The sequence below is a fragment of the Pseudonaja textilis genome, chromosome 2 (genome assembly GCF_049901715.1).
Source record: "Pseudonaja textilis isolate UNSWEBS1 chromosome 2, rPseTex1.2, whole genome shotgun sequence".
Lineage (NCBI taxonomy): Eukaryota > Metazoa > Chordata > Lepidosauria > Squamata > Elapidae > Pseudonaja > Pseudonaja textilis.
In genome coordinates this window covers 152,631,248-152,657,868 of record NC_141991.1, presented here as the reverse complement: position 1 = coordinate 152,657,868, position 26,621 = coordinate 152,631,248, and the positions used below count along the sequence as shown (strand labels likewise).

The window sequence follows — 26,621 nt, the reverse complement described above, 5'->3', positions numbered from 1 at the left end:
CATCCAGAGAATTCTATACTGCAAACCTGACTTGTGAAGGTGATCCTTGGTAATCTCTCCCAAAGCCCCTGAACTTTCCTTATCTGGTCTGTAATGGAATTCTGATTTCATTGGCACACCTATTTGTGTAGACTCTAATTAGCTGCATGTAACTCTTATTAAAAAAACACAATTAAGTTTTTAATATTACACTCTGCTTGGGCTGACATTTTGAAATCAAAATCTGACAGTACCCAGCTGTGTATAAATATAGTATAATTAATAGTTTTTTCAAAAGAGGGACAGGAAAATGATCATTCTAACTGTGCTGTACAGGTGGCATGGGTACTATTCTGGGTAAAATGGAGTGAAATAGTAATTAGATTTCAGTCAAGCCATTTTAACTGAAAAAAAAAAAGTCCAGGTAGCGGCAAGGGTCTGCAGTGAGCAAGCCTGCAAAATTGATCTCAAGGGGCTGTCTGGCGCAAGCAGCTCAGCATTGGACTAAGGGCCACACCCGCCGGCCTTGTTTGGTGGTAAAGCAGGCAGGCTCGGGGCGCGCGATTAGGCTGTGCATGGCTTTAAGGACAGGGCGCAGAAGCAAGTCCTTTTTGCAGGAAGAGACGACCATAACTTTTTCACGAAAAGTGGAAACAACCGTCTGGAATGCTGTTTGCTGTTTTGTTTCACTTTTTAAGTCAACGGACTTACTCCTACATGCGCACACCCTTCCACAAATTTCAGACTTTTGTGATGTCAAGCCAACAGCATCCTCAACCCCGGCCCGGGCGGGGTTAAACGCGAAAACGTCACATCGTGCGTTTGGAACGCCGCCTCCTCGCAATAATATGGGGAGGTTTGAAAATCACCCCACTGGAAGCCCCGCCTCCCGCTTGTCTTGAGGAGGAGCGCGAAGAAATCGGGCAAATGAACCGCGTGTGCTCGTGAATGGTGAGTGCCTGGCACCTGCCCGGATTCTGCGTTTTGTGTACTAGTCCTTTGGGCCACCCAGGCGCAGCCGAAATCAGAGCAGAGAAAGGAGGGCACCAGGAGCGAACCATGAGCCCAGGTGGATTGGAAACTTCATTGTTTGCCTTAATGCTGTTGGGTATCCTCAGCCGAGTCTCCACAAATGGTAAGAGAGAGCGGGCAAGGAGTTGAAATTTAACTGGCTTTTCAAATGTCGAGGGGAGAAGCAAGGAGCAAGACAAGAGGAGCCAGCGGACGTTTCGTTTAGAAGCTAAGAAGTCAAAGTGTGAGGAGTAAAGGAGAATTGGGGGCGGGGGGTGCTCGGAAAATCCAAATCCTTCAACCTCTATCCCCCCTCCCCCATTACAACCTGGTACCCGAGTCTCGGGCCGAAGGGACTTAATGAAAGTCCGTTGGGAAAGCTTTCAAAATTTCCCCCCTTTCCCCTCTCCGCGTGTCTTGGGTTAGCTTTAGAACTCGCGTCGCTACAACTCCCTTCATTAATAATTTAGTTCGAATTCGTCCCTAGGCACCAGGTATAAAATGAAGTCACTGGATTCCCAAGTTGGAGGGTACTCCGCGGTTTTTCTTTTTTCAATGCACCGCATAGAAAATGGCCATAAACGTCTCGCCCTTTGGATTTTGGCTTCTTTTTGGGTCCACCCCATTCCCAACTAGCTGCCGCTTTGAAATCTCATTCAAGGTGGCAGTGCTAGTTACTCCGCCCTTCAATTTGAACGGGAGAGATGAGCTCACGCACCAGGCCCTCCCACTACGAGTCTTTCGTGACATTAATTAAGTGGCAGCCCTGCTGGTCCCAGACGCTTCGGAGCATCGCAGTTCACGGGAGAGTCAGCGGGGCGCTTCCCGATCGTAATTAGGAGGCGGTTTGCTTCCCTTTGCTCTTCAATTAAATGATAAGTCTACTCTTGAGTAATTTTAAAGGATCAGGTGAAGATCCAAGGTGGATTGTTTAACTTTTCCTTAAAAAGGTAAATAGTGATAGGGCTCAACAACAAGCACATGTTTGTTACAATACAAATCCTCTTAAGAATCATTGGCGCTTTGAGCCTACAAGTCTGGGAGGATTTTCAGAATCTGGCTGAGATTTAGGTATTTGGGTGGAGCTCTAAGTTGAGGTGTGGCGGACCGGACTTCTTTCTCAGGAGATGACTGAAAACGGGAACGTAGGTAGGGCAGACCTGGGAGTAAGCATGCGCTGCTAAGTGGAGATCCTTTTCAAAAGAACTGGTGGCAGGACAGGCGTGTCAGTTTCCTTCCCTGAATTGCAAAAACCTGGCAGACCCGGTAGGGGAGAATAAAGGTATTCTTTCTGGCGTTTGACTTCCTTAGAAGGTACCTTTGGTATATATTTATGTCCGAAATACAACTTTTGGAACTGCAGGTCATTAATGTTTAAAGATGAAAATCAGTGCATATTTACTAAATATTGCTGCTTTGAAAGTGCAGCTATTTGTGGGAGTGTAAGGGAAGAGTCCTATAAAGATGAACATACTTATTAGGAACACTCCAGGTTGGCGGGAAATAAGAATGGCTCCATGGTCCGTAACTTCCCTTTGGAGGCAATCATTGACTTCATCTCACTCTGAGATGCCATTTTCATTTCCTATTGGCTTGTGAAGAACATCTCATAGCTCTTTTCAGGCAGTCAGGCTAAAGAAGGAAGACTCCCTAGCTGAGCTTCTTTGGTGTTAGGCATCCATTTTTCACCGGTTTCTGTCATCCCATTGCAAATGCCTGGTTAGCTTCCTCTTTTCAAGACTCCTTCCCTGCATTGGTGCAGTTTAGACTTCTCTACATAAAAACAGGGTATCTGCTAGGTATGACAAAACATTTTGATGGGGAAGATTTGAAAATAAGGAATAGGATCTTTTCCCCAAATTTCTCCTTATTTAAAGTTGCCCCCAATTTTTATCACAAATCTTTCCAAAGTGCATTAATAAATTGACAAGCAAAGATTTCACTTTGTTTCTGTGCTTATTTGCAAATGGGCACACTCTCCAAGTTTGCTATATTTAAAGATAAAAAAGAACTACTGTACTTTCTGCCACATGCCTGTTAATAATTGAAGGAAATCTGTTCTTGCCTAATAGATCTGTTTTTGGATAGCAAAGTTCCAAAGGACAATTTCCCCCCACTTTGAATGTATCTGATATATTTCAATTAAAATATTTGATGCAAAAAATATCTGACATGAACTTCAGTCATGTTTACAAAAGGAGACTCTTGGTCATTATGGGAATACTTGGTTGTGGTTTGATGATACTTTTCTCAAAATTACTGAAAACTTAACATGATCCTATAGATCAGGGCTGTCAAACTCACGTCATCACATGACATAATGACTTTTCCCCCTTCACTAAATCGGCATGGGTGTGGCCAAGTGCATGGAGCATCCAGCCCACAGGCCTCAAGTTTGACAGCCCTGCTATAGATGATATTATTTTACCACAACAAACTAACATGAATCTTGCTTTGGCAAGCTGTAATATCAGGAAACTGTTGGCAAAATTTGGTATTCAATAATAGCCTTTATGTGTTGGGGTTGCAAGCTCCAGAATTCCCAGCCTATGTGGAAGCATTAGATTAGAGCAGGGATATCAAACTGGCAGCCCAAGAGCTGGATGTGTCGCGTGGAGGCCACGCCCAGCCCGGCTCCGCAAAGGTGACATCCACAAATGTCATGATACATCACATGACACGATCAAGTTTTACACCTGTGGGTTAGAGAAAGGTGTCCTAGAGTAAAATTAGAACTCGATTGAAGCAGTGTAATTTTGGTAGAAGAGTTTGGCAGGAAGGTCTAGAAAAGGATCATATTTTTCAATCCCCAAAGAATATTTCTGCCTTATGAATAAGCACAATTCTAGTCAAGAGAGGAAAGGAGAGAATAACCATGTGTAAAGAATGACAAGTATGGTGGTCTATCTGATCTGCCCAGAATATACGAAGGGAATGCAAAGTGTGTGCAGGCGATATTCTTCCTTCTGACAAAAGTCTTCCATAAGAGTGTAACTCCTGATTTGTGCACACTGCAATGCCAGGAGGATAGATGCGTGATGCTGCCCCAATTACAAAATCCTCTGGCCTTGTTGGTGGAGCTGCTTTACAATTCCACCACATGCTAGGCTGGGTAAGATGCATTGCTGCTAAACTTGTTAGCCTCCCAAACATACTGAATTGAAGGCAAGTGCTCCCCAGTAAGCTGCAGTTGAATGTGATGTCTGTGATTTGTTGATCTGTTGACATCTCTGAAGCCAGAATAGGTAGTTGAAATTCGCCAACTCCAGTGTGCGCTTCACTACAGAACTGAATTAATCTGAACTCCTATTGGATTAATCATTTTAGTCTGGCCAGGAAAACAGGACTTGGGTGTGTGTCTTACAGTAGAAATAGGTTCCTGGTTAGTGCCATCCTTTGGTAATGAGCAACTGCAAACTCATCATTCCAGAATGCCCTTTATAAAATAAATACAGATAAGAGGCCAGAGTATTTTGTGAGGCTATGGGTTGAATTTGGGAGATAATGGTTTATGGAAGCCGTAAATTGATACTGGATAATGCAGGCCAGGGTCATTTACAATAGCTCCGGAGAGTTGTTTACTATAGGCCAGACTATAAAATCTAATCTAATTTTTAAAAAAAGTTCATGTAGCTATGTAAGTATCCAATTTTGAAGGATAAAATGTTTTTGAATCTGCAACTTTTCCCAGCCTTAATACATGATTGCTGGAGTTTTGTTAAGCCCTAATAATTGCTTGGAAAGCTCTGTTGGGAGAAGAGCTTACAATACCTCCAGTTCTCTATTCTACTGTTTCGTATTGAAGGTTTCTGAGAAGGTGGTGTCTTATTTGAATTTAGCACATTCAAAGGGTCAGCCCTGGCATTGAAGAAGACTTTGGAGCTTCTAATCCTGCTGAAGATACTGCTAGCCAAACTTGGTCATTAGAAACTGGCATACTTCTCAGCAACTAAGAAAGTAACTCTCCAGTTTTCAGACTTCAAAACTCTATAAAATACAGTTGGGATGGAACTGCTGGGTAGCATAGCTGCCAGAGAAAGGAGGGTGTAGCTTCATTGAAATGAAAGCTGCTCTCAATGCTTCATGGCTTCATGTAAAAGCCCAAATGGCAGCCTCATCACAAGCTGCAGCTTTAAACTGGGTCATTGGCCCACATCAGCAATCCTTGTGGGTACCTATTGCCCAGAGTTTCAGATGTAGCTTTTCCTGGCCAACCTAGACATTCAGAAGATTCAATTTCCATATGTAAAGAGTGCACTGTATCAGTGAGTGCAGTTCTTCCTCCAGTTGTATCAGATAGATCTCCCCACTATTATTGTCTCAACTCAACTTGCTCTCTATCAGTTTGCTTGTGGGTACAATCAGAAATATCTAATTCTAGATAAATCTGGTAAGATCTTCAGTCTCTTGTCTGCAGGTCTCTTACCTTCATGGAGTTGGGAACAGATGCATGTGCACTTAGGATTACTTTTAAAAGTTGTGGTGTGCATAGTTATACATAAAATAGAACTTGGATTCATAGCCTGTGGTGAAGGTACTGATAAATATGAGTAAGTTTGTTTAATTTACAGTTAAGAAATTCTCCATATGCAGGTGAGGACTGAAGTCAGAATGTGATGGTTTCTCTTTCTTTTTAATGAAACTTTTGCAGAGTGGAGTAGGTGTGGAAGAAACGAATTTCAATGCAGAAATGGATATTGCATCCCTTACAAATGGATCTGCGATGGCAACCCTGAATGCCAGGATGGTTCTGATGAATCCCTTGATGCCTGCAGTAAGTTGCTAATGCTAATTTTGAGCAAATTTTCCTTTTCCAATCTCCGCAAAAGGCACATATGAAGGGACAGTCTTCAAGTGCCTGTGCCTACAAAAATATGCTCTGGATCTCTTATTATCTTTTGTAGAGGCCTTTGCTAACTGAGCTGTTCAAAATAAACCACAGCTTGCTATGATTCCTCAGTAGAGTAAACCAGACATGTCAAACACAAGGCCTGCGGACCAGATCTGGCCTGCAGTGTTGTTAGATGTAGCCTGCAGGGCTGCTTCGGAAATAGTAAAGGACAAGCCGCCTCTCTGCTCAAGCCGTGGTATTCTGTGGGGCACAGCCGTCCTTGTCCACGGATATCTGGTGCCATCCCACATTCCTGCCCTGCGCTGTTTTGATTCCTGGCCCCCCCCGGCAGGGCATTGGTACTTGTGCGTGGCTGGGGAGGGTGCCTGGGAGGTTAAATAGTGCTGGGGCACGGTGGTGGGGAGACAGCCAAACTACACAAACTGCAACAGGGATGGGGATGAAAATGGGAGTCCATCACTGGCAATGGGAAGGCAGCAGTGAGCGAGGACTACCCATTTTGACCCCTTCCCACTGCCATTGCCTCTGCGGATGGCCTTTGGCCTAAAACCAAATGGGCAGTTCAGCTGCCCACCCACTGTGCCCCAGCACCATTCAACCTCTCCTCCCTTTCGTCCCACAAGCCAGATCCTGTCTGCTGCCCAGCTTGGGGTGGGGGGACTTTTGTCTTTACATCCGGGGGATGGCAAGGCTTTGGCACTTGTCTTGGTCTTGTATTCCTCCGCTGAAGACCTCTGGATCCTCCCTCCCAGCCTTGCCTGGCCCTGCACAGGCGTGAGTGATATTGAGCCAGCCACGTCAAGCTGGCCGTGCCCACCCAACCACACCTACCTGGCCACACCCACCTGACCCTTTGAGAGCAACCATAATGTAATGCTGATGTGGCCCTCAGTGAAATTGAGTTTGAAACCCCTGTACTAAGCTGTAAACTAGTGAGTTGATCAAAGTGAATTCACACAACATGTTAAATCAAAAATAGGTAAGTTACATATTGGCTTACTGTAATGTGTGTATTCAGCAGGTATTTTACCAATTATGATCTGCCCTCCTCCTAATGTCCAAATATCTATGGACCATAAAATGCATTCTTCCCAAAGAAGAAGATGCTTGTTTCAAGGAGGAATAGAAGGTTATTGCCAGGAGAAGTGGAACAATTAAAAGCAAAAGATGAGGTTTACCCCTGTTAGCTTCATTGTGTCTCATGACGTGGGACTTCACTCCTTCAAAAAGACTTCGGAGAGGAGGGAATGGTTTTTTTACGTATGCTAAGGACAGACTTGAAATAGCTTTGTCATTTTTTAAAATTCTGTGAATGCTAGCAAATCATGATGACATGGCAAAATTTGTTTTACATAAATGATTGCAATGTTTAAAACTATTAGCCTTCCTTCCACATTGCTCTTTAAAGTATTTGAAATGAAGCCATCTTGAAACTTGTAGCTGATCTTGAATGTAGGCAGCATATTAGACTAAATTTCCCTGCATCATTAATCCTGACCTTTGTAGTGAAACATGAAGTTCCAAGTCCTTTATTGTATTCATAATTTGATTAAAATATCTAGGTACATCAAAAAGGTATTCATTGTACAGATTTCAGATTTTATTGACATTCCCCAAGCCTGCAGCCAAGAGTTTTCATCTACAGCTTGTTATCCAGCTGATTGGATAGATGACGTTTAAGATTCAGAGGTAGAGAACCAAGGTGATTAAGTCTTAATAGAGAATATCTTTGAGCAAAGCATAATAGAGTGGGATGGTGACATCTTCTCCCAAATGCAAGAGTGCCCTTCTCAGAAGGTAGGATGGAAGGACCTGGAACCTTGTAATATGCTTTAAATTTCTTGAAGGGAAAAACTGGAGGGAGGCATGGTGGCAATGGTATTGAAAGGAAGATTATTGCCTCTAAGGATCAGCCATACTGTTTCATGTCAGGAGAGCTGAGTTTCTATGCCTATCCATTAGATAGACCAGACCAGGAAATCAACAATCTTGTAAATGATTCTGCAGTACCTCCACCTTCTCATAGTTCAGTGAATTGGGCAAGTGTTGAGCCACTTCCAAATGTTACCTTGTTTTGTGACTAAAAAATGCTGCCGCCTCTTTTGCCTAGGTAACAGTTCCTGCATTTCTGCAGAATGACATCAAGGTCCTCTTCCTTACTCACTTTACTTCCTATATAGTGCTGTACTTGCTAACTGAGAGCATTGCTCATCTGACTGATTTCCATATTTTTTCTCATGCCGGAACTTGTGCTATCTCCCCCAGGCTCTTTGGCCAGTGAACAACAACCCTAAGACTAAGGGATCTCTTTGCTAATTAGTACCATAAGACTATGGGATACAGTGTAATACAATCAGGGTTGTATGTATCTTTTCAGAATCTGTGACTTGCAGTTCAACCCAGTTCAGCTGTGGCGGTCGCATCAATCGTTGTATTGATATGTCCTGGCGGTGTGACTTGGAAGTGGATTGTGACAATGGCTCAGATGAAGACAACTGCCGTAAGTCAGGGCTGCATGACTTAGTGATGGAGGGATTGTGTCATAATGGCATCATAAAAGCAAATGGTGCCACGCTACTGTCACATTTAATGAAGGATGCTATGTTAATTATAGTAAAAGCAACAGGAATAGAGATTTGGAATTCTATTACTTTTAAAGATAAGAAAGAATGTGTCCTATTGGGTCTTGTAGACTTTGATTTTCAAATTCCATCAATCTTGCATTTTAGAGCATAGAAGCTAAAAGGTTACTTATTGCCATTTGCCATTTTTATTAGTGGAGACTTCAAGGTTTTTGCAATCATCTTCTGCAGTCTATCTTGGACAGGTAAAAGAAAAACAGGAAGACAGTTTTGAATCCGTGAAAAATGGTGTACACTTCAAGAAAAAGGCCTCAGTTGTTTAGCATAAAACATATATGGATGGTGTCCTGTTAAAGAGAAATTAATAACCCATTTGTAATGTTTGCATCCCATTGTAGATGTAGATTGTGACTGATAATCTTGTCTTCTGCCTTTTTAGCTCCTAAACGTTGTACAGATAATCAATTCCAATGCCAAAATGGGAATTGTATTGCTTTTGCTTTTCTCTGTGATGAAGATGATGACTGTGGTGATAGCAGTGATGAATTAGATTGTCGTGCCCCAACTTGCAATCCTGAAATGTTTCATTGCAATAGCTCAGAGTGCATTCCCAAGCTCTGGGCCTGCGACAATGAAGCAGACTGTAAAGATGGATCTGATGAATCACCCGAGTTCTGTGGGATCCAGCAGAGAACCAACAAAACCAATCCATGCTCTCCATTGGAGTTCCATTGTGGGAGTGGCGAGTGCATCCACCAGCGCTGGCAGTGTGATGGAAGCTTTGACTGTAAGGACAAATCAGATGAGGAAAACTGTGGTAAGCATAAACTGAGCACTTCTCTGGACTCTCTGCAAAAGCTAGGGGAGGTTACAGTACACGATCCTTCACAGAAAGAGAAGTTTGGCTTGAAACTTTTGTGGCTAAAGAAGAGGGTAAAAAGGTCTATTATTTTAAGTTGCATGTTTTAAAGGGAGCTGGAACAAACTGCCTTGAGAGGCTTCAACAATACTTCAGAAGAAAGAAATAGGAATTAGAAGTTATTTTTAAATTTTAAAAAATTGCCAGATACCCTGAGTAGAACAGATGCTGCATGTATTCTCAAATCCAGACCCAAGTGACCCAGTTCTGGTAGTTGGAGATGCAAATTTACACTCTGAGTAGCTTGGTTCCATGAAGTAAAATGAACTGTACTAATGTACTGTATGTCATGAAGAGCTAAATACTGGGTTGGCATAATGGTGTTTCTGTCTCTAAAGATCTTCTTGCTTTTGCCCAGTTAAAGCAACCTGCCGTCCTGATGAATTTCAGTGCAATGATGGGATGTGCATCCATGGGAGTTTGCAGTGCAACAAAGAACCTGACTGCAGAGACCTGAGTGATGAGGTCAGCTGTGTCAATGGTGAGCCCTGCCGATAGCTTTATGTAGGAGTCTGGAGAGCCAGGGATGGGGATGGGAAAGACAATTGTTCAGGGTGGAAGAGCCCATGCCATGTTCAGAGAAAGCTCCTCTGCAGGTCATTCAGAAAAGCAGGCAAACAAGAGAAGAGATGGTTGTGTGGGGTTATATTGGGATGGGCAGTGAGGAGAAGACTGATAACTGGTTTATTCATTCTTAAATGTTTGCCTGGATTAGCTTGTTATTTGACGAAAATGAAACTGAGTTTAATGCTTTACATTGCCTTGAGATGTCTTGTGGATGAAGTATAATTTAGGGTTTTTTTAAAAAAAAGACAAAGAATAGTGTTTATTAAAATGTTAAATGCCTCTGCGCTGTTTTGTTTTTGCTCTTCTGCTTATCTTCACTTTCTGAACTGCTTTCCTAGAAAAGCCCAAATGGAAGCTGCAAAGTGAGATTAAACAATACTTTTTACTTTTGCAACAGTGACAACTTGCAAGGGATCAAATGTATTTAAGTGCAGTTCTGGAGAATGTATCACCATGGACAAGGTCTGCAATGGATTGAAAGACTGCAGGGACTGGTCAGACGAACCTCTTAAAGAGTGCCGTAAGTATTTAATATTCCCTGAATATGCTGTGGTTGCGGCTGCTAAACTGACCTTGACTGAATTCTCCCTCTATTACATTAAGCAAAGTCAGAGCTGGTACTTGGATAGCAAATCCCCAGAAATACTAGTTCTGTAAATTAGACCGGGAAGTCGAAAAAGCATCCAGGAAGAAGGCATTGTCAAACCAGTATTTTCCTATTGTTGCAAATAAATAATCCCTACATGGGTATTGTGGAGCAGGACCAGAAGGGACCATCCTTTTGTTTTAGTTTGCTAAACCTGCCTTGTTCTGCTTCAGATTAGAATTCCAGGTTCCTGAACCAGAATTAACCTTGGCGACTCAACGCGGTTTACACAATGTAAAATCATGTCTAAAATAAAAATAAAAACAATAAGAACTAACAAAAAGAATCAAATAAATTAGTAAAGTACAGTAGAACAAAATTTGGGGGGCAACCACGCCAGCATCTAACTGGGAACAAAGTCAAGTGATTTTGTCTTCCAGAAAATCTGCAAATTCCTCAGCGCGCCCCTTCAGGTAGACCTCAGTCTCCTCCTTCCCTAAGAGGAGATGGCTCACCTTAAAGAGGGTCGCTGGGCGATTATCTGCAGATGCAATTAGTGTGGAGAAGTATTTACACTTCGCCTCACAAATTGCCACAAGGTAGGCCTTAGTAGCAGCTCTTACCTGTGTTCGATCGAGTTCATCTCTTGTCTTCCACTAGCGGCGCTCTAAATGTCTCCTCATGTGTTTCATCTCTCTCAGTTCCTATGTATACCAGAGCCTCAGTCACCTTCCTATTCTAAACAGTGACTAAGAGCTCGGCTGGACTGCATAATAGATCTGCAGTTATAATCCCCAGCTCATTCTAGAACCTATCTGGGTCCATTAGTCGATGGGGATGGACCAATCTAATAGGTCCTGCCTCCCTGCGGCGGGATGCAGCTTTTGAGAAACTCATTGCCACCAGACTGTGATCTGACCATGACAAGGGAACCAAGGAGAGGTCTACCAGTTCCAGGTCACATAGACACTGCTCTGACTAGAACACCAAATTGGAAGTGTGACCACTATTACTAGTCGGGCTCTGGATAATCTTGGACAGGCCATGGAAGTCATGGTTTCTATAAAATCTTGGGCTACCTCCAACCCTGACCCCAGAGAAGGCAGGTTGAAATCCCCCAGAACTATAAGCCTGGGGAATTCCACTGCCAGTCCTGTGGTGAGGTTCAGGAGCCCAGGTAGGGAAGCTGCCACACAGCAGGGAGGCTGATATAGCAGCAGCAATCCCACCCTTGAGCCCAATCTAAGAAAAAGGGTCTCACAGCCGGGGACTTGTTGAACAGTGCCTCTGGAGGCTACTAGAGATTCTCTGATGACAACAGCCACACCTCCTCCCCGGCCCTGAGGTCTGGACTGGTGCCATGCTCGATAACCCACTGAGCACTTTTCTGCAAGAGGAACACCTCCCTCTGGGCTCAGCCAAGTTTCAGTTAAACAAGCCAGATTAGCCTTCTCTTCGAGCATCAAATCGGCAATAAGGCTAGCCTTATTGCAAGCTGATCTCACATTTAAAAGCAGCAGTCTAAGACCAGGGCCACCACTACAGATCAGGAAAATGAGGTGAGTGCAAAGGGGCAGAACATGAGATTGGTATTAAACAACAAGGTCATGTTCCCCATGTCTGCCCTCTCCCTTGTCTTCCATATCTCCTGTTACTCGACACCACTGATATAGGACGCCCTCCTCTGCCTTCCCTGAGAATCATTCCATCCCCCATCCCCAACATTCTGCTTTAAAAAGGGAAAAAAGAAAAAAATACTTCCACTGACAGATTGTTGGGGGCAAGGTGAGCTTTACAGGCACATAGTATTTGCTCTCAGCGCCCTCAAACTCACATCACCCCTTTTTGCTGCAGAGGGGTCACATACAGCTCCTCTTATCTCGTAATATAATCAGAATACATCCACTTGATGCATAAACAGCACCCTGCCCAGTTGCTCTCACCCACCAAGCAGGAAGCCAATCCCCTCACGCCACGCCCCAGCTCTCACCTGGGGGAAAGGGACCAACATAGTCTCATTCAACTTTTCCCCCAAGCAACCCTCCCAGGCCCAATCACAAAACACCCCCAAGAATGCAGAAGTAAAACTGTAAATGGTAGCTAGAAAAAACTAGCCAGAAAGGCTTGCCATGCTGCATTGGAAATTTAGCAGTTTTCTAGTCCTACAATGTCTCATGAAGTTAACAGTTCCAAGCTCCCACTTGTCAGTTAACCTCAGGAAATCCCAACGGCAGCCTGCCACTCTCCACAGTGTTATTAACCATGAGTAGGCCCAGCTGTCAACAAAGGCCAGAGAAGCTTGTCTCTTCTGTCAGCTCTGCCTCCATCAGATGACCCACACCATCAATTCAGATCTGCAGCTGCTGACTCTTGGGTTCTCTGTTGCCCATTTAGCTTTCTTTTCATTTCTCCCCTATTTTTTCATTTTATTACTTTATATTATTGTATTAGTTTTGTTTTCTTTTAAAACATTGCCAGTAAAATTATATTAATTAAAAAGAATTTTAAAATTTCAAATTGCTTAGGAAATCTCTTTGTAAATGTATCCAGAGGTAAATCATTTTGCAAAATAATAAAGGTTTGCAGATATTTGAAAAGATTAAAAGAACTTCAAGATTGTTTCTCTGAGATCAGCTCTATAATATATTCTTCTGCTGTCTTTCCAGGAACTAATGAATGTTTGGCTAACAAGGGAGGTTGTTCCCATATATGCAATGACCTCAAAATTGGATATGAATGTTTATGCCCTGAAGGCTTCCAGCTGATTGATCAAAGAAAATGTGAAGGTAAGAACATCTTGACATTTAATTTTCTATAAGAAGCTTTTGATTTAATGCTAGTTTTCCCAACTTTTTATCCTCTGGATGTGTTGTTAATGTAATCCTCGTCTCCAGTAAGCATTGATAACAATGAGGATAAACAGAGATTTATATTTAACTTATTTAGAGATGAAAATTCATATCTGATGAAGAGTCTATGGAGATTCTCAGTTATCCAGGTCCAAAGGTGCTTTTTCAAGAGGCAACTGAACTTTCTTGTTTATCTTTAAAGACCTTTCAGTTCTCATCCAAGAAGCTTCTTCAGCTCTGACTGGATGGTGGGGAGTTGAAGGATTTATATTTCTTTATATATGTATATATTTTCTGCAAGGAATAGAAATCCTTCCGTTCCCCAGAACTGAAGAAATAAACCTGGATAGGAATCCTGGGCCTTCCTCTTTTTCTGGATACCATGAGGAACACCCTTGCTATCACCAAGCACATAAAGTCTTTTTCAACAAAAAAATTGACCAGAGAAATGAGCTATTCTTTTGAATGCTTAGCAACATCATCTTGACTTTGTAGATATTGATGAGTGTCTCAACCCTGATGCCTGTAGTCAAGTCTGTGTGAACCTGAAAGGAAGCTATAAATGTGAATGTAAAGAAGGATATCAGATTGATCCATCTACTAAGGCTTGCAAAGCAATTGGTAAGTCTAGGATTCTGTCTGTGTAAAGTACTGGTGAAAGCTTTTGGGATTTTTTTGACTGTTTTGTGTGTTTTGTATGTACTGTATATGTAAGGGGGGGGGATTAATGGCCCTGGAGTCCTAGTGTCTCTGTTCTTCCTTTACAGGCACCATTGCTTACCTCTTTTTTACCAATCGCCATGAGGTCAGGAAAATGACATTAGACCGTAGTGAGTACACAAATCTGATCCCTCATCTTAAAGAAGCAGTGGCCTTAGATATGGAAATCAGCAACAATAAAATCTACTGGTCTGACAACTTTCACAAGAAAATATTCAGGTGAGTTAGCTAAAGCATGTGTGCTGCTTTTGTGATTGTTGAGTGAACCAATATAGCAAAGAAGCAGAATTGTCCTGGGAAAAGGAAATAATTCACCAGCATCCAAAAAGGTTCTGTAAACAGATTTGTGAGTTGATGTCTTGGAAAATTAACACTTCCCTGGGTGCAGTGAAGGCAGGTTGAGATCTCCCAATAGTTTAGGGAACTCTACTGTCACCTCAATAATTAGGATGAATGAATCTCTCCCTTCTAATGCTGCTGCAGAGCAGGAAGAAACAATACACCTCCAGCAAGCCCTATTGCGTCTTCAGACTCAGTTGCACAAATAAGGTTTTCCATCTGTTGTCTGCTGAGTCGTGCCTCTTGATGCCAGCAAAGTTTTGTGGATGACAATAGCTCCTCCTCGGGACTATAGATGGTGCCAAAGCCAACCATCTAGTGGCAAATCCCAAACATCCCAGATGACTTGGCAAATTTTTAGAGTTCCTCAGCCACCTCAGTAATCCCATTTCCATCCATCCTATTCTTGCTAGAGACAGAAGAGACACAAGCAATGCCCAACCCTGGTTCTCACCCAAGGTGCAGCCTTTCAGGCCCTTAACCAAACTTTGAAAGGCCTTGATATTCTTACATGAACAAGGGAGACAATGATGATAGGATCCATTGTTATTGTCCCAAATCACATTCTCACAGATCCAGTCTGTGTTAAAAAGTACATGCAGCAAGAGTTAACTTGCCCTAAAATACCTTCCCCTTAACTTTGATGTCACAGAGAAGAATCCATATTCTAAAGCTGAGTAAAACTTTCTCTACTGGTTAGCAAGGTTCATTAATTAGTTGTTTCTGAATTATTGGTGGGAAGTATATAAAAAATAGATGCAATTTGCCCACTAATCCTGCACCCACCAAATGCTGCCATTGTGCAGCTTTTGTTTCAATGAGGCTTCTCTGTTTGTCTTCCATACAGTACCCCAATTGATAAGGCTGGTGACCATTCCCACCATACCACTGTGATTAGCAGTGGCATCATGGTTCCAGATGGCCTCGCTGTTGACTGGGTGCATCACAATATTTACTGGACTGACTCTGGCCTAGGCACCATCTCTGTGGCCAACAGTGAAGGGTTGAAGAGGAAGACTCTGATCAAGGAGATTGGTGCCAAACCACGTGCCATTGTGGTGGATCCAGTCCATGGGTATGAGTCTTCTTGGAATAGTTATTGTTGGAAAAATGAGAGTGACCAAGTCCTTCTCTGTGGGAACATACTGTAGAAATGGCTTCAGAATGATTAAGGAGAAGGCCCTGGGGCTTAATAGAAAAAAGGACATACTTGCATGAAGAAGATCCTTGACTAAGCCCCTGGCATCTTCACTAGATTCTGGGAAAAGTCCTACTTAAACCTGGGCAACCAAGGTAGACCAGCAGTTTCTATAAAGACTGTTTGTTACATCTTAGATCTGAAATTTTAGGACAGCACAAGCTGGCTATTATTTCTTCTTGTGATGAAATATCACAAGTGTCAGAATTGCGGGAGCAGGAAAGGCTATTGGGAGAAACAGACTTGGTAGACTAAGGAAATATGGTATTGAGATACAGATTCAGGATGGTGATGAGTTTTGCAACTGTGGATGAATTGATTTAAATGGACTTCTAGCTTTAATTGTCCTTTTCCCACTCCCTTTCTCCTCTTCCTTGGTAGGTTCATGTACTGGACTGACTGGGGAATGTCTGCTAAAATTGCCAAAAGTGGTCTGAATGGAGTGGACAGCTTCCCCTTGGTGAAAGAAGGCATTCAGTGGCCTAATGGAATAACATTAGGTATGTCCTGCATAGCTGAGAACAATACCACTTCAGAAGACAATATGGTTCTGTTCATTTATATCTAAAGAGATAGACTTTTCTTTCTGAGTTTTATGTTGCTTGGCTACTGCCCTTCCCTTCCCTAGCAATCATTTGCCTCATTAGAGAAGCATAATACAGTTTTGTAAACTCTTCCCCCATTACTAATGTTGGACAGTCTTGGGTTGGAGGCAAGCAAGGCAGCTCAGGACATGGCTGGATAGTGAATCCTAACCCAGAGAATCTGCTTTTTCTAATGGATTCATACTTGTTGTCCAGTATTTGCCTGAAGAACAAATATGACATGGTGCCCCTTTTCTATTTTAGAACATAAATCCAGTAATCCTTGAGTTTAGATTTAAAGGAATCCAAACCATATGAAGGGAGTCAAGTTTTTCTTCGTGAATTTGCTTTGAGGGCAGATTTCTCAGTAGTAGTATGAAAATGAAAATAGGAGTTGTTTGGGTCAAAGTGTTTCTGATATCAAAAGCAGTTTAGGAGACCTTAAGGGAGACAAAGGTCAGAAACTGACCTTTAAATAAATGAGCAATTCAGCAGTCTGACTTGGAAATGTTGGTTCCCCCCAAATTGCCTCATGTGACTCATTTTCTACCCTAGACTGCTATGGCTTGATGGAGGGGTGTTTTCTTTGTGTTGGAACAAAATGTGTAGAATGTTGCTGCATATCATTTTAACATCTTTCTTCTGTATTAGATCTGATTACCCATCGCCTTTATTGGGTAGACTCCAAATATCACTCGGTCTCCAGTATTGATGTGAATGGGGGAAACAGAAGGACTGTCCTTGTGGATGAAGAGATGTTGGCTCACCCTTTTGGCATTGCAGTCTTTGAGGTATTGTAGGTCGCTAACATAGTTCTGAATTTTTGACAATACAGGTAGTCCTCGAGTTATGACCACAATTGAGCCCAAAATTTACGTTGCTAAGTGAAACATTTGTTAAGTGAGTTTTACAACTTTTCTTGTCATAATTGTTAAGTGCATCACTGCAGCTAGTAACATGGTTGTTAAGTGAATCTGGCTTCACCATTGACTTTGCTTATCAGAAGTTCACAAAAGTTGATCACATGAACCTGGGACACTTCAACCATCATAAATATGAACCAGTTGCCAAGCATCTGAAATGTGATGTGATCATGGGGTTGCTGCAACTATTGTAAGTAAGAAAAATGGTCTTACGTCACTTTTTTCAGTGCTGTTGTAACTTTGAACAGTCACTAAATGAACTGTTGTAAGTCGAGGACTACCTGTATCAAATAGCGATGCTTGGTTGCTTGAATAAGATACTTGCCCTTAGATGGAATTGAGTTGTAACATCTTTTTCCTGGTTTATAATCAAAGAACCATCATCCCCACCATCAGATCAGTAGAGATGAGGGGACAGAAATAATAATTGTAAACCCCAGACCAATTTAAATACACGTAACCCATCCTGTTGCAATAATATTTAAAAAGTTGCTAGCATTTCTAAAAGCCAATAAATAGATTATAAGATTATAAAGAACAAATAGAAGAATTGGCAGTGGAAATTCTAATTTTATGCATCTGGGATGCACTTGAGGAAGGCTGTCAAATTGTCAAAAGCATGGATTCTTTGATAAAAATCTAGACCAGGTTTACCTCTCCAGATATTAATTAATTGTAACTCCCATCAGCATGAAGAGTAGAGAGGGATGTTTGACAATTCATCAGCATCTTTATGACCACAGAACTCCTATTCTTGTGTATACTTTTGATATAAACAAAATAAACATGATTAAAACCGACTTTCTGTTGCATTTAAAGTTTGTTTTAAAACCTAAAGCAATTTATTTACATGTTAGAAGGAGCCAATTTATCAGCAAATTTTAGACCTTTTAATCCCCCCCTACTCCTCCTTAACTGAATGAATTCCGCTTTTGTCTTGGGAACCTGTAGTGGCTGGATAACTTTGGAAGAGTGGAATACAATTACAGGTAGTGGTCCACAAAATTCATTGTCCAAATTAACCCCTTATCCAGGATAAAGTGTTCTGGACAGATGTCTTAAATGAAGCCATCTATAGTGCCAACCGCCGAACTGGCTCCAGTATTGTGAAAGTGGCAGACAATCTCTTTTCACCGGAGGATTTGGCACTGTTTCATTCTGTGCAGCAACCAAAAGGTAAGATGTCTCTTCTTTTTTCGTAGTTTAAGTTTAAGGGCTGACCTTGGTTAGTTATTTGGGTCACTACCTAAAACCTGATAACTTTGTTTTTTATAAATATCACAATTTAACTTGTCCATAGCTTGTGAAATCTTATCTGAAAGAAAAGGGCTTGTCTCTTTTTCAGGTACAAATTGGTGTGAGAAGAATGGCATCCCCAATGGAGGCTGTCAGTACCTTTGCCTTCCCGGTCCCCAAATCACTCTCCTCTCCGCCAAGTACACCTGTGTCTGCCCTGATGGCATGCACCTGGACACCGACATGAGAAACTGCACCCAAGGTACAGAGGCGGAGGGGACAAAGCCAGGGTCCTTTTATGGAGCATGGAGGAAATTGCAAAAGTATAATGCTGCCTTGTATGGCAATATTGAATAGCAGTTTCTTCTACCATTCAGATCCTGTTATACCTGATACCCCAACTGTGGCTGCTGCAACAGTGCACTCTCCTAAGATTTCACCTACAGCATGGCTACTATCTACAAGTAGGACTCCAACTCAGAAAACTGATCATCTGCCTGCAGATATGCTGAATAATGTTGCTACCAGCATCCCAGAACATAGCACTCATGAGATGGTCACTCTGTCCCAGCAAGGTGAGAGGCTTCTCTTTCATCCAGGGATCCTGGATATAATCCCTTTACCTTTAAGTGCAAAACCAGTTATCATCACTTACTACCATTTGCCTGACAATTGACTGGCAGCCATTGAAAAGATACAAGAAATCTATCCCGAAAATAAAACATTGGTTCCATCTTGCTAAAAATATTTTCCATGCATTAGTTAAGATTTTGTAGTCTTGGAATAAGATCTCTGTAGTGAAAGTGTAGTGTTAGAAGTTACCTACCCCGAGTGGAGAAAGCTTGGCATGAATCTGTTCTGCAACTGAAGGAGGTTTCAAAATGGAGGACAGGTGATCGTCCCCTTCCTTTTCCATAGAAATGTAGTACATACTATGTTGGAGGAGTTAACTTTAGCCTCCTGTGTTTCTTCCTTCCGTAGTTCGAAATGGCATTGCTGCAGAAACAGATGGGACAGAACGGAGGGGTCCATCAGCACTGGCTATTGTTCTTCCTCTGGGTAAGTTTCCCATTTCAGAAGAAGTCCCCGCTTGTGGGCAGGAGGAGAGAAAGATGTTCTAACTTACAGTGGTTAATATCTTTAATTAATGGCCATTACAAAGAATAAGCATTTTGCTCAGAAGACATATTAATGAAATTACTAATTATGATTTGACCTGCAGTTTTTACATGTATAACTAGTATGTTCCTTGTTCTAAGCCAGGGGTATCAAACTCTATTTGAGGGCTACATCAGGATTATGTTTGACCTTGGGGGGCCAGGGATGGGCATGACCAGCTCAATGTCATTCATCAAGACTCTGTTTTTGACTGTGACAGCCTTCTGCAGCCCTCTGCCAGCGAAAACAGATCCGCCCCCCCAGGCCTTGAGTTTGATACCCAGTTCTAAGCTATTGTGATGGATTTGCTTAAAATGATGTGTCTTCTTGGGGGTGGGTTTCATTTCAGCACTCATTAGTTTAGTCTCTTTTGGGATTTTCCTCATTTGGAAGAATTGGCGTCTCAAGAACATCAACAGTATCAATTTTGATAACCCTGTTTATCAGAAGACAACTGAGGATGAAATTCATATCTGTCAGAGCCAGGAAGGATATACATACCCATCGGTAAGACAACATTCAAGATAAAAGCTTCCACAGGGCAGTTGGTGGGGCAACATTGAGCTATATTTCCAAATTACTGCCAAGATACATGGCTTCCTTCACTTGCTTTGCAAGTAGTCCTTGATGTATAATGGCAATTGGGGGCAGAATTGTTTCTGCTATGCAATGCAGTTGTAAAGTGCAACCATTTTGCGTAGTGTTTGCAATCTAAGATGTCCCAGTTGCCATCATTAAGTGAATGCCCTGGTCATTAGATAAGGCAGCCCTCTACAGATGGCAGCAGCTTGCAATCTTCCCTGCCTTTTTCCCCACTGACTTTCTGGGAAACACCAACATGGAAGATTGAGGTGCTTGGCAACTGGTCACAAGTTGTAAAGTATCTAATTGCAATCACAGGAGCGCTGCAGTAGCCTAATTTGGGGGACTGAATGTAAGCCCCTTTGTTCAGTACTTTGAACACTTGCAGAATGAATGGTTGTAAGTCAAACTGTTGCTAACCCAGCTTGATTTAGTCTTGTGGGCACAGAAAATGCCTTCAATAATGTTTTGCTTAAACTGGAGAGTAGAAACTGAGATACTTAAACTTCCAGTTTATGCAAGTTTCTTAACAAAAAGTTCATATTAGTTGAACTAGAATTTAGATGTTTCACATCCATGGCATGTACAGAATATAAATGGAATATGTAGTCGTTCTTAATCTGAATTCTGTTAAACAAGTACCAATTTTCAATCAAATAGATACCTTTATTTTTTTTTAGAGTTGCACAAGTCAGCCCTTTGATACTAAAAAAAAGATCATTTAAAAAGTATTTTAAGTTCAGCCTAAAATTTTGCAGTGTCAAACTGTTACTTTAATTCAAAAATTCTGAGCTTACCAATTGTCTTTTATAGCACACCCTCCACTGCCAATAACCCATTCATTTCTCTTTTTAGAAATATGGGAGTAAAGCAAACAGTTTTGGTTCCATTCTTACTGAACCACCCTTACTGAAGGCAGATGAAATTTATTCAAAGGAATTGTTGGTTTGCTCCAAATGATGAATTAACTACATTACTGTAATTCATTTACCAGTACATTAAAATTTTGGTTTGCTAAAAAAGTAACTTCATGACGGTTCCAGCCCTTGGAAGCTGGCATTCAGTTCCCTAACTTGGTTTCATACCTTTCCTATAGTCCAGTACTCTATAAAATAGAAAATGCTTTCTTTCCAAAGTGCTTAACATCTCTTTTGAACTGTATTTATGTCCTATATTTATGATTGTCCTATATTTATGAATCTATAGCTTTCCAAAGTTGAAGCAGTTCTTAAGATCTCCTGAAAGCTGAGTAATGTGGGTGAAGTTGCAGAACTTAGTTTGTCCTCTACCATTAAAGGTGGGAGAGAAAATGCCATATAAAACTTAGTTGGCAAAAATTTGACATCAAGATTTTCTGAACCCATTTCACTTAACGCACCTCAATGGTTGTTTTCTTCATTCCACATCTTTCTTTTAGAGACAAATGGTCAGTCTAGAAGATGATGCAGCATGAAATTGCCTCTACACCTCAAGTGCCTCTCTCAGGAGTTTGCTGCTTATTTTCTGGGAAGAAGAACACAAATTGTCTGGCTTCAGTTCTCTCCCAGGCATCCAATACTACTCCCTGAGTGACTTGATGGATTGTTCCCACGCTCCTTTATTTTTTTAAGAAGGGCGGGGCATTTGTCAGCTTCCAGTTTATCAGGACATTGAGCAATTTATGGCATTGTTGGGTTTTTATTGTGCCCAATGCTAACAGGACACTGGTATCTCTGGTATGCCCTAGGTCTCCTTAATCTGACATGGTAAGACTATTCCTAAGTGTGGAAAACAGGGATTCAACAGAGAGTTCTTCTCTGGATGCAAGTTTGGGTGTGGTGAGGTCTCCCTGTGGAGAGATCTTTATGCCCCAATTTTTTTACACATGAAGTGAGCTTGGAAAGGTTGAGAATCTAAATCTAATTTGAGACAAGAAGCCAAAGTCACCTAATCCACAAGCTTCTAGATGCCACCTTTCTTCCCAAACTAGACCAGAGAAGTTTTAAAAATGGATCGCATCATCCATGTGTCAACAAAAAACATTGACTTTCCTCCAAAGGAAAAAGTTCAAGGTATTGGATCTGTTGTGAATCTCCCTGTTGGTTCAGGGTTGCCTGTTTTCTTCCAGCTTTCCCTGTCCAACCTACCATGCACTTTTATTTGTTGGTTTATTTTGTGATCTAAATAGCCTGTAATCTTGTATAACAATATTTGCACTTGATTGTTTTCCTTGCCTCTCTGGTCACCTGTGTCCAGAAAGTAAGAGGGTGGAAAAAACTAAACCAATGACACAAACGGGCTGACTGTGAGAATGGGGTTGTTGCTTTTGCTTGGTGCTGGGCCTCTTGTGCCTTTAGTGCAGATAAACAAAAAAGGGCAATAGACTGCTGGCCAAAAAACAGGAATTGGAAGCCATTTTTTTCATAATCCGTCTAAAGTCACTTCTGTACTGTTGCCTTAATGCTGCACCTCTCTTTTCTTCAGTGTTACCTTTTTATACTTGTATCCCTTCCCTTTCTAAAGGAAATGTTTTTATACTGGAAGGGAGATGCACAATGGATTATTCCTTTTCCACTAAGTTGTAGCCCAGAATCAATTTCATGTAGAGTAGAAAGAACCTATCCTAGATGTGTCACTTTCTATAGTGGAAGGCAGTGTCTGTCACACATTCTGAAGTGGGTTAAAACTAAGCGTATTTGCTGTTTGGCAACTGAATTTTCTGAAATGGTAAACAATATATTGACCACTTGCTAGTTTTAAAATACTGGTATTGATACTTACAGAGAAGTAGAATTAGGATATAAATATAAAAGAACTGCTTATTAATATAACCTTTCTCAATCCATCTCAGAAATAGAAATTGTGCGTCCTGTCTCCCTTCAATAATCTAACAATCATTGACTAGAATAATGAGGGTTTTTTGTTCTTGGCCTGACACTTCTAATTCCCTTCCCTTTGAGAGGAAAAGCACTAAATGCAAGGAGTGAGCCCCTCAGACCTTTTGTCCTAAAGCTGTGAATGATCCCAACCTCTTTTGCATAGTATAGAGTATGTAAATAATGTATGTGGTCTATGTTGGTATAGATTTCCTTTGCACAAAAGTTGCCTTGTCTATTTGTATATATGTTCATAAAAACATGACGTATTTATTTATATGTTTATATTCTTGAAGCTATTAATTGGCCTTTATTTCTGTCCCACCTCACATTGCCATATCATTTTCATTCTTTTCCCTTCCACAAAAACTGCTTCTCGTGTATCTACGTTTATGTGTATGATGTAAATGTTGTGCTCCTATTTAAAGTAAGCCTGACAAGGTGAACACAGTACAGTATACAACATACACATTTGTGGAAGTGTACTTTTCAAAGAGAACACAAGATATATTGCTACTTTACATGGTTTGGACCTCCTCCCTGAGACTGTTGGTTTGAGTCACAGAGTATTTTTGCTCTCCTACTGGTGCTCTGAATACCTCGTAGCGAGAAACTGATACCAAATGAATAGTTAATTCTGTCTTCTGCAAGATTTATGATTCTAGTAAACTTAGAAGAAGTATATCTCCCTTAGATTTAACTGACTGACAGCATTTTCATAACTATGGCACTGCATGTTTTTGTCATTGTCCTCTGTTGCCCAGGTCACTCTGGGTTAGCAGAATTGACTACAGCTGGAGGCAGTTGGGAATCCATTGGTTTTGGTTCTGGCGCCTTTTGCTGTTGCACTGTGAATTTGTAAACTTTTAATTGTGCATCACTATTAGAATTGCATGTGAATGATCGTGAGGGTCAACCAAAATTTCTAACGATCAATAATAAGGTTCTGTTTCTACATCTTCCAAAAAAAGGGTAGAAAATATAATGTAATAATTTAGGGGCCTTAAATAAACTTTGAATGTTTTTAGGGTATTAAACATCATCATAGATGCTTTTTCTGAAATCGATCAGCTTGATAAATTGTTTTAAAGTAAAAGAAATCACAAGGTTGATGGAAGAGGTGCCTCCTGTGAGAAACTCTTCTCTTGGAGTGCTAAAGCAGCAGCTTTAATATTTTAACCTCTGTCAAAGTAATTGGTCATTAAAACGACAATCCTTGTGAAAAGTCTCACCAATTGGAGGCTGAAGCGTCAAAACAGTCTAGGCACAATCTAGGTCTAGGGTTTTCTTTATTTTGTTGTGTTCTAAAATTTGCAAATTTTTACTCAAGCATCAGTGATGTGCTACTGTGGACAAAAGTGTAGATTTGGAGAGTATTAGGCTATTTTTTCCCTACAGCTGTCTAGAACTCTGTTCTAATACTTCTCATGCATCTGTATGATTAGCCCGAGCTGAAGAATAGAACCTTAGGGTGAAACTGTGTTTTCATTTTATGAAACTAGAATCTTTTCAGCCTATAACTCATGAGCCACACACTTAACAAACTTGTTCTGGTCCCTGGAAATCAGTTAGGTTTCAGGGTGTTTGTTAAATCTCAGTGAGTTTTTCGAGTTGAAACTTTTTTTCAAAAGCAGAAAAATTTGTGGAGATAATTAGGAATGGGTGGTATGCTGAAGAGAATTGCTAGCCTTTGCTTTGTTCACTTGCCTCTGGTGTGGTGGAATGTTGAAGAATGACTTGGAATACAGTGGATGGCAGGGTTCTCCCTTCATGCTTGCATACGTTGATGCCTTCCTGATTGAGGCAAAGGAAATGCTGGTTAATTTATTTTAATTGGATAAACTGGTTTTATATGTAAACATCTGACAAGTAAATTGTACCTTTACAGATTCATTGAGCTTTATTTTTTTAAATATTAAACATGCCTCTCTTGAAATTTATGGGGTACTTTCCCACATATTGAATGAATTTAATAAATATTTAAATATGTTGAAAGGGTTTCATGCTTCTTTTTGAATTTCAGTATAAGTGTTGACTTGGGGGAGGAGTCCTCTTGGTCACTTTGTCTCAATACGTTTAAAGTTGATGCTTTTGGATTTGTGCAAATACATAACATACTGTTTTTGTGAAACTGAATTCAAGAAGATTTTTGTTTCCGAGTCCCAAGGCTCCAACAATTGTTTAGATAGAATGATTGCATTGACATTCTGGATGGTCTCCAAGAATCCAAAATCTTCCAATATGAAGAAAAATCCAAAGCTTTGTACTTTCCCAAAGAATGAAAGGCAAGTGTCAAGCTTAGAACTATAAATGAACAGTGGTAGACAAGACATAATTTAAGAATGAATGTCTTGTTTTGGTGGTGTTTCTATTCCCCAAGAGCCAGCTTGGTGTAGTGATTAAGGTGTTGGCCTAGAAGCCAGGAGACTGAATCCTGCCTTAGGTTTAAAAAACTGGCTGGATAACTGGGCCACTCACTTCCTCTTAACCCAACAGAGTTCACCTCACTGGAGGGGAGTTGGGGGGGAAATAGAGGAGGAAGAAGTATTAATATATTTGCTGCCTTGAGTTGTATATAAAAATGATAGCATTAAAAAAACCCATGAAGAACCCATTAAGTAGTATCAGCCAGCAATGAACACAACATCGCACTTCTGATTTACTCCAGGCAAAGGCCTGCCTGTCACATGTCATACTTGTTTCATCAGAATGTATGAGCTAAAAACCAAACAAACCAGAAACTCTTGCCTATTTCAGGGGTTGTTATGACCCAGGTAGTCAAGACAAGGCAGGCCTCTAGAGCAGGGGTGTCAAACATCGTCATGGCAGCATCACGTGACGTATTGGGACTTTTTCCCTCTTCGCTAAACCAGACATGGTTGTGGCCCATGTGTGACTCATCCAGTCCATGAGCTGGGAGTTTGACAGCCCTACTTTGGAGAGTCCTTTATTGCTCTCAAATGTTCCAACAAACGGCCTTCCAATGACAGGTAAGGCTCCATTCCATGCTACCTTGAAGACCGCTATCCTCAGCGCACCCCCAAACAACAACCCCTATATTACAAAGAAAGTCCACAGCGTAGGAATGTACTCGCAGGGCAAGGTCCAGAATTCCAAGTCCAGTCCACCCCACTAAGCAAGTCCATGAGGTAGAAGTTCAGGGACAAGACAAACAGCAGTCCTTGAGGCAAAGACAAGGTACGAAGAAAAAGGCAGTTCTAAAGGCAAAGCAAAGGGCAAACAGCAGTCCATAACATAAGGGCAAAGTCCAAGGCAGAAGGCAGTCCTCATGGCTAGATAAAGCAAAAGGTGAAAAACCATCTTTCAAGGAAAAGCAAATGGCATGAGTCAAAACCGGGGAAGTGTAAGCCAAAACAAAGTAAATCCTCCCAGCCTCTCCTTAAGTCACTACTCCAGGTGTTCTGGGAGTGGTGGGGCGACCTCCCAAGTAGCCTTGCAGCCCTTCTCTGAGCTTGCCTATGCTCAGCTCTCCATGCCCTTGAATCAAGTGGGAGAAGTAGCTGTTTTTAATCAAGAGAGGATCTGCTGCCTATCAGCATCACTGTCTATCAGCAGCCGATCCTCCCCTCCCATCAACCTTATTGGAGCCCATAAATCTAACAAGGCAGAAAAACAAGGATCAACTCTTTCCATCCCAGAGGTATCTAAAAATGTGAGTAA

At 41.4% G+C, this 26,621-nt stretch overlaps 1 protein-coding gene and 1 pseudogene across 1 annotated transcript; one reads left to right on the top strand and one right to left on the bottom strand.

The window, feature by feature from the left end:
- Positions 1-879: 879 nt before the first annotated feature.
- Positions 880-24,935, top strand: LDLR (low density lipoprotein receptor). Its single transcript, XM_026716807.2, has 18 exons — positions 880-1,114; positions 5,642-5,764; positions 8,220-8,342; positions 8,864-9,241; positions 9,702-9,824; positions 10,308-10,430; positions 13,163-13,282; positions 13,841-13,966; positions 14,113-14,284; positions 15,252-15,479; positions 15,984-16,102; positions 16,838-16,977; positions 18,144-18,285; positions 18,455-18,607; positions 18,723-18,920; positions 19,327-19,404; positions 19,853-20,010; positions 21,503-24,935. The coding sequence occupies exons 1-18, from the start codon at positions 928-930 to the stop codon at positions 21,536-21,538; spliced, it is 2,727 nt and encodes a 908-aa protein (XP_026572592.1). The 5' UTR covers positions 880-927; the 3' UTR covers positions 21,539-24,935.
- On the bottom strand, positions 11,235-12,515 carry LOC148127179 (uncharacterized; annotated as a pseudogene).
- Positions 24,936-26,621: the final 1,686 nt, after the last annotated feature.

Coding starts and splice junctions, on each gene's coding strand:
- LDLR (XM_026716807.2), top strand. CDS start 928: ATGGTGAGTGCCTGGCACCTGCCCGGATTCTGCGTTTTGTGTACTAGT. Junction 8,343..8,863: donor CTCAGATGAAGACAACTGCC/GTAAGTCAGGGC, acceptor CTGCCTTTTTAG/CTCCTAAACGTTGTACAGAT. Junction 16,978..18,143: donor TTGGCATTGCAGTCTTTGAG/GTATTGTAGGTC, acceptor CCCCTTATCCAG/GATAAAGTGTTCTGGACAGA.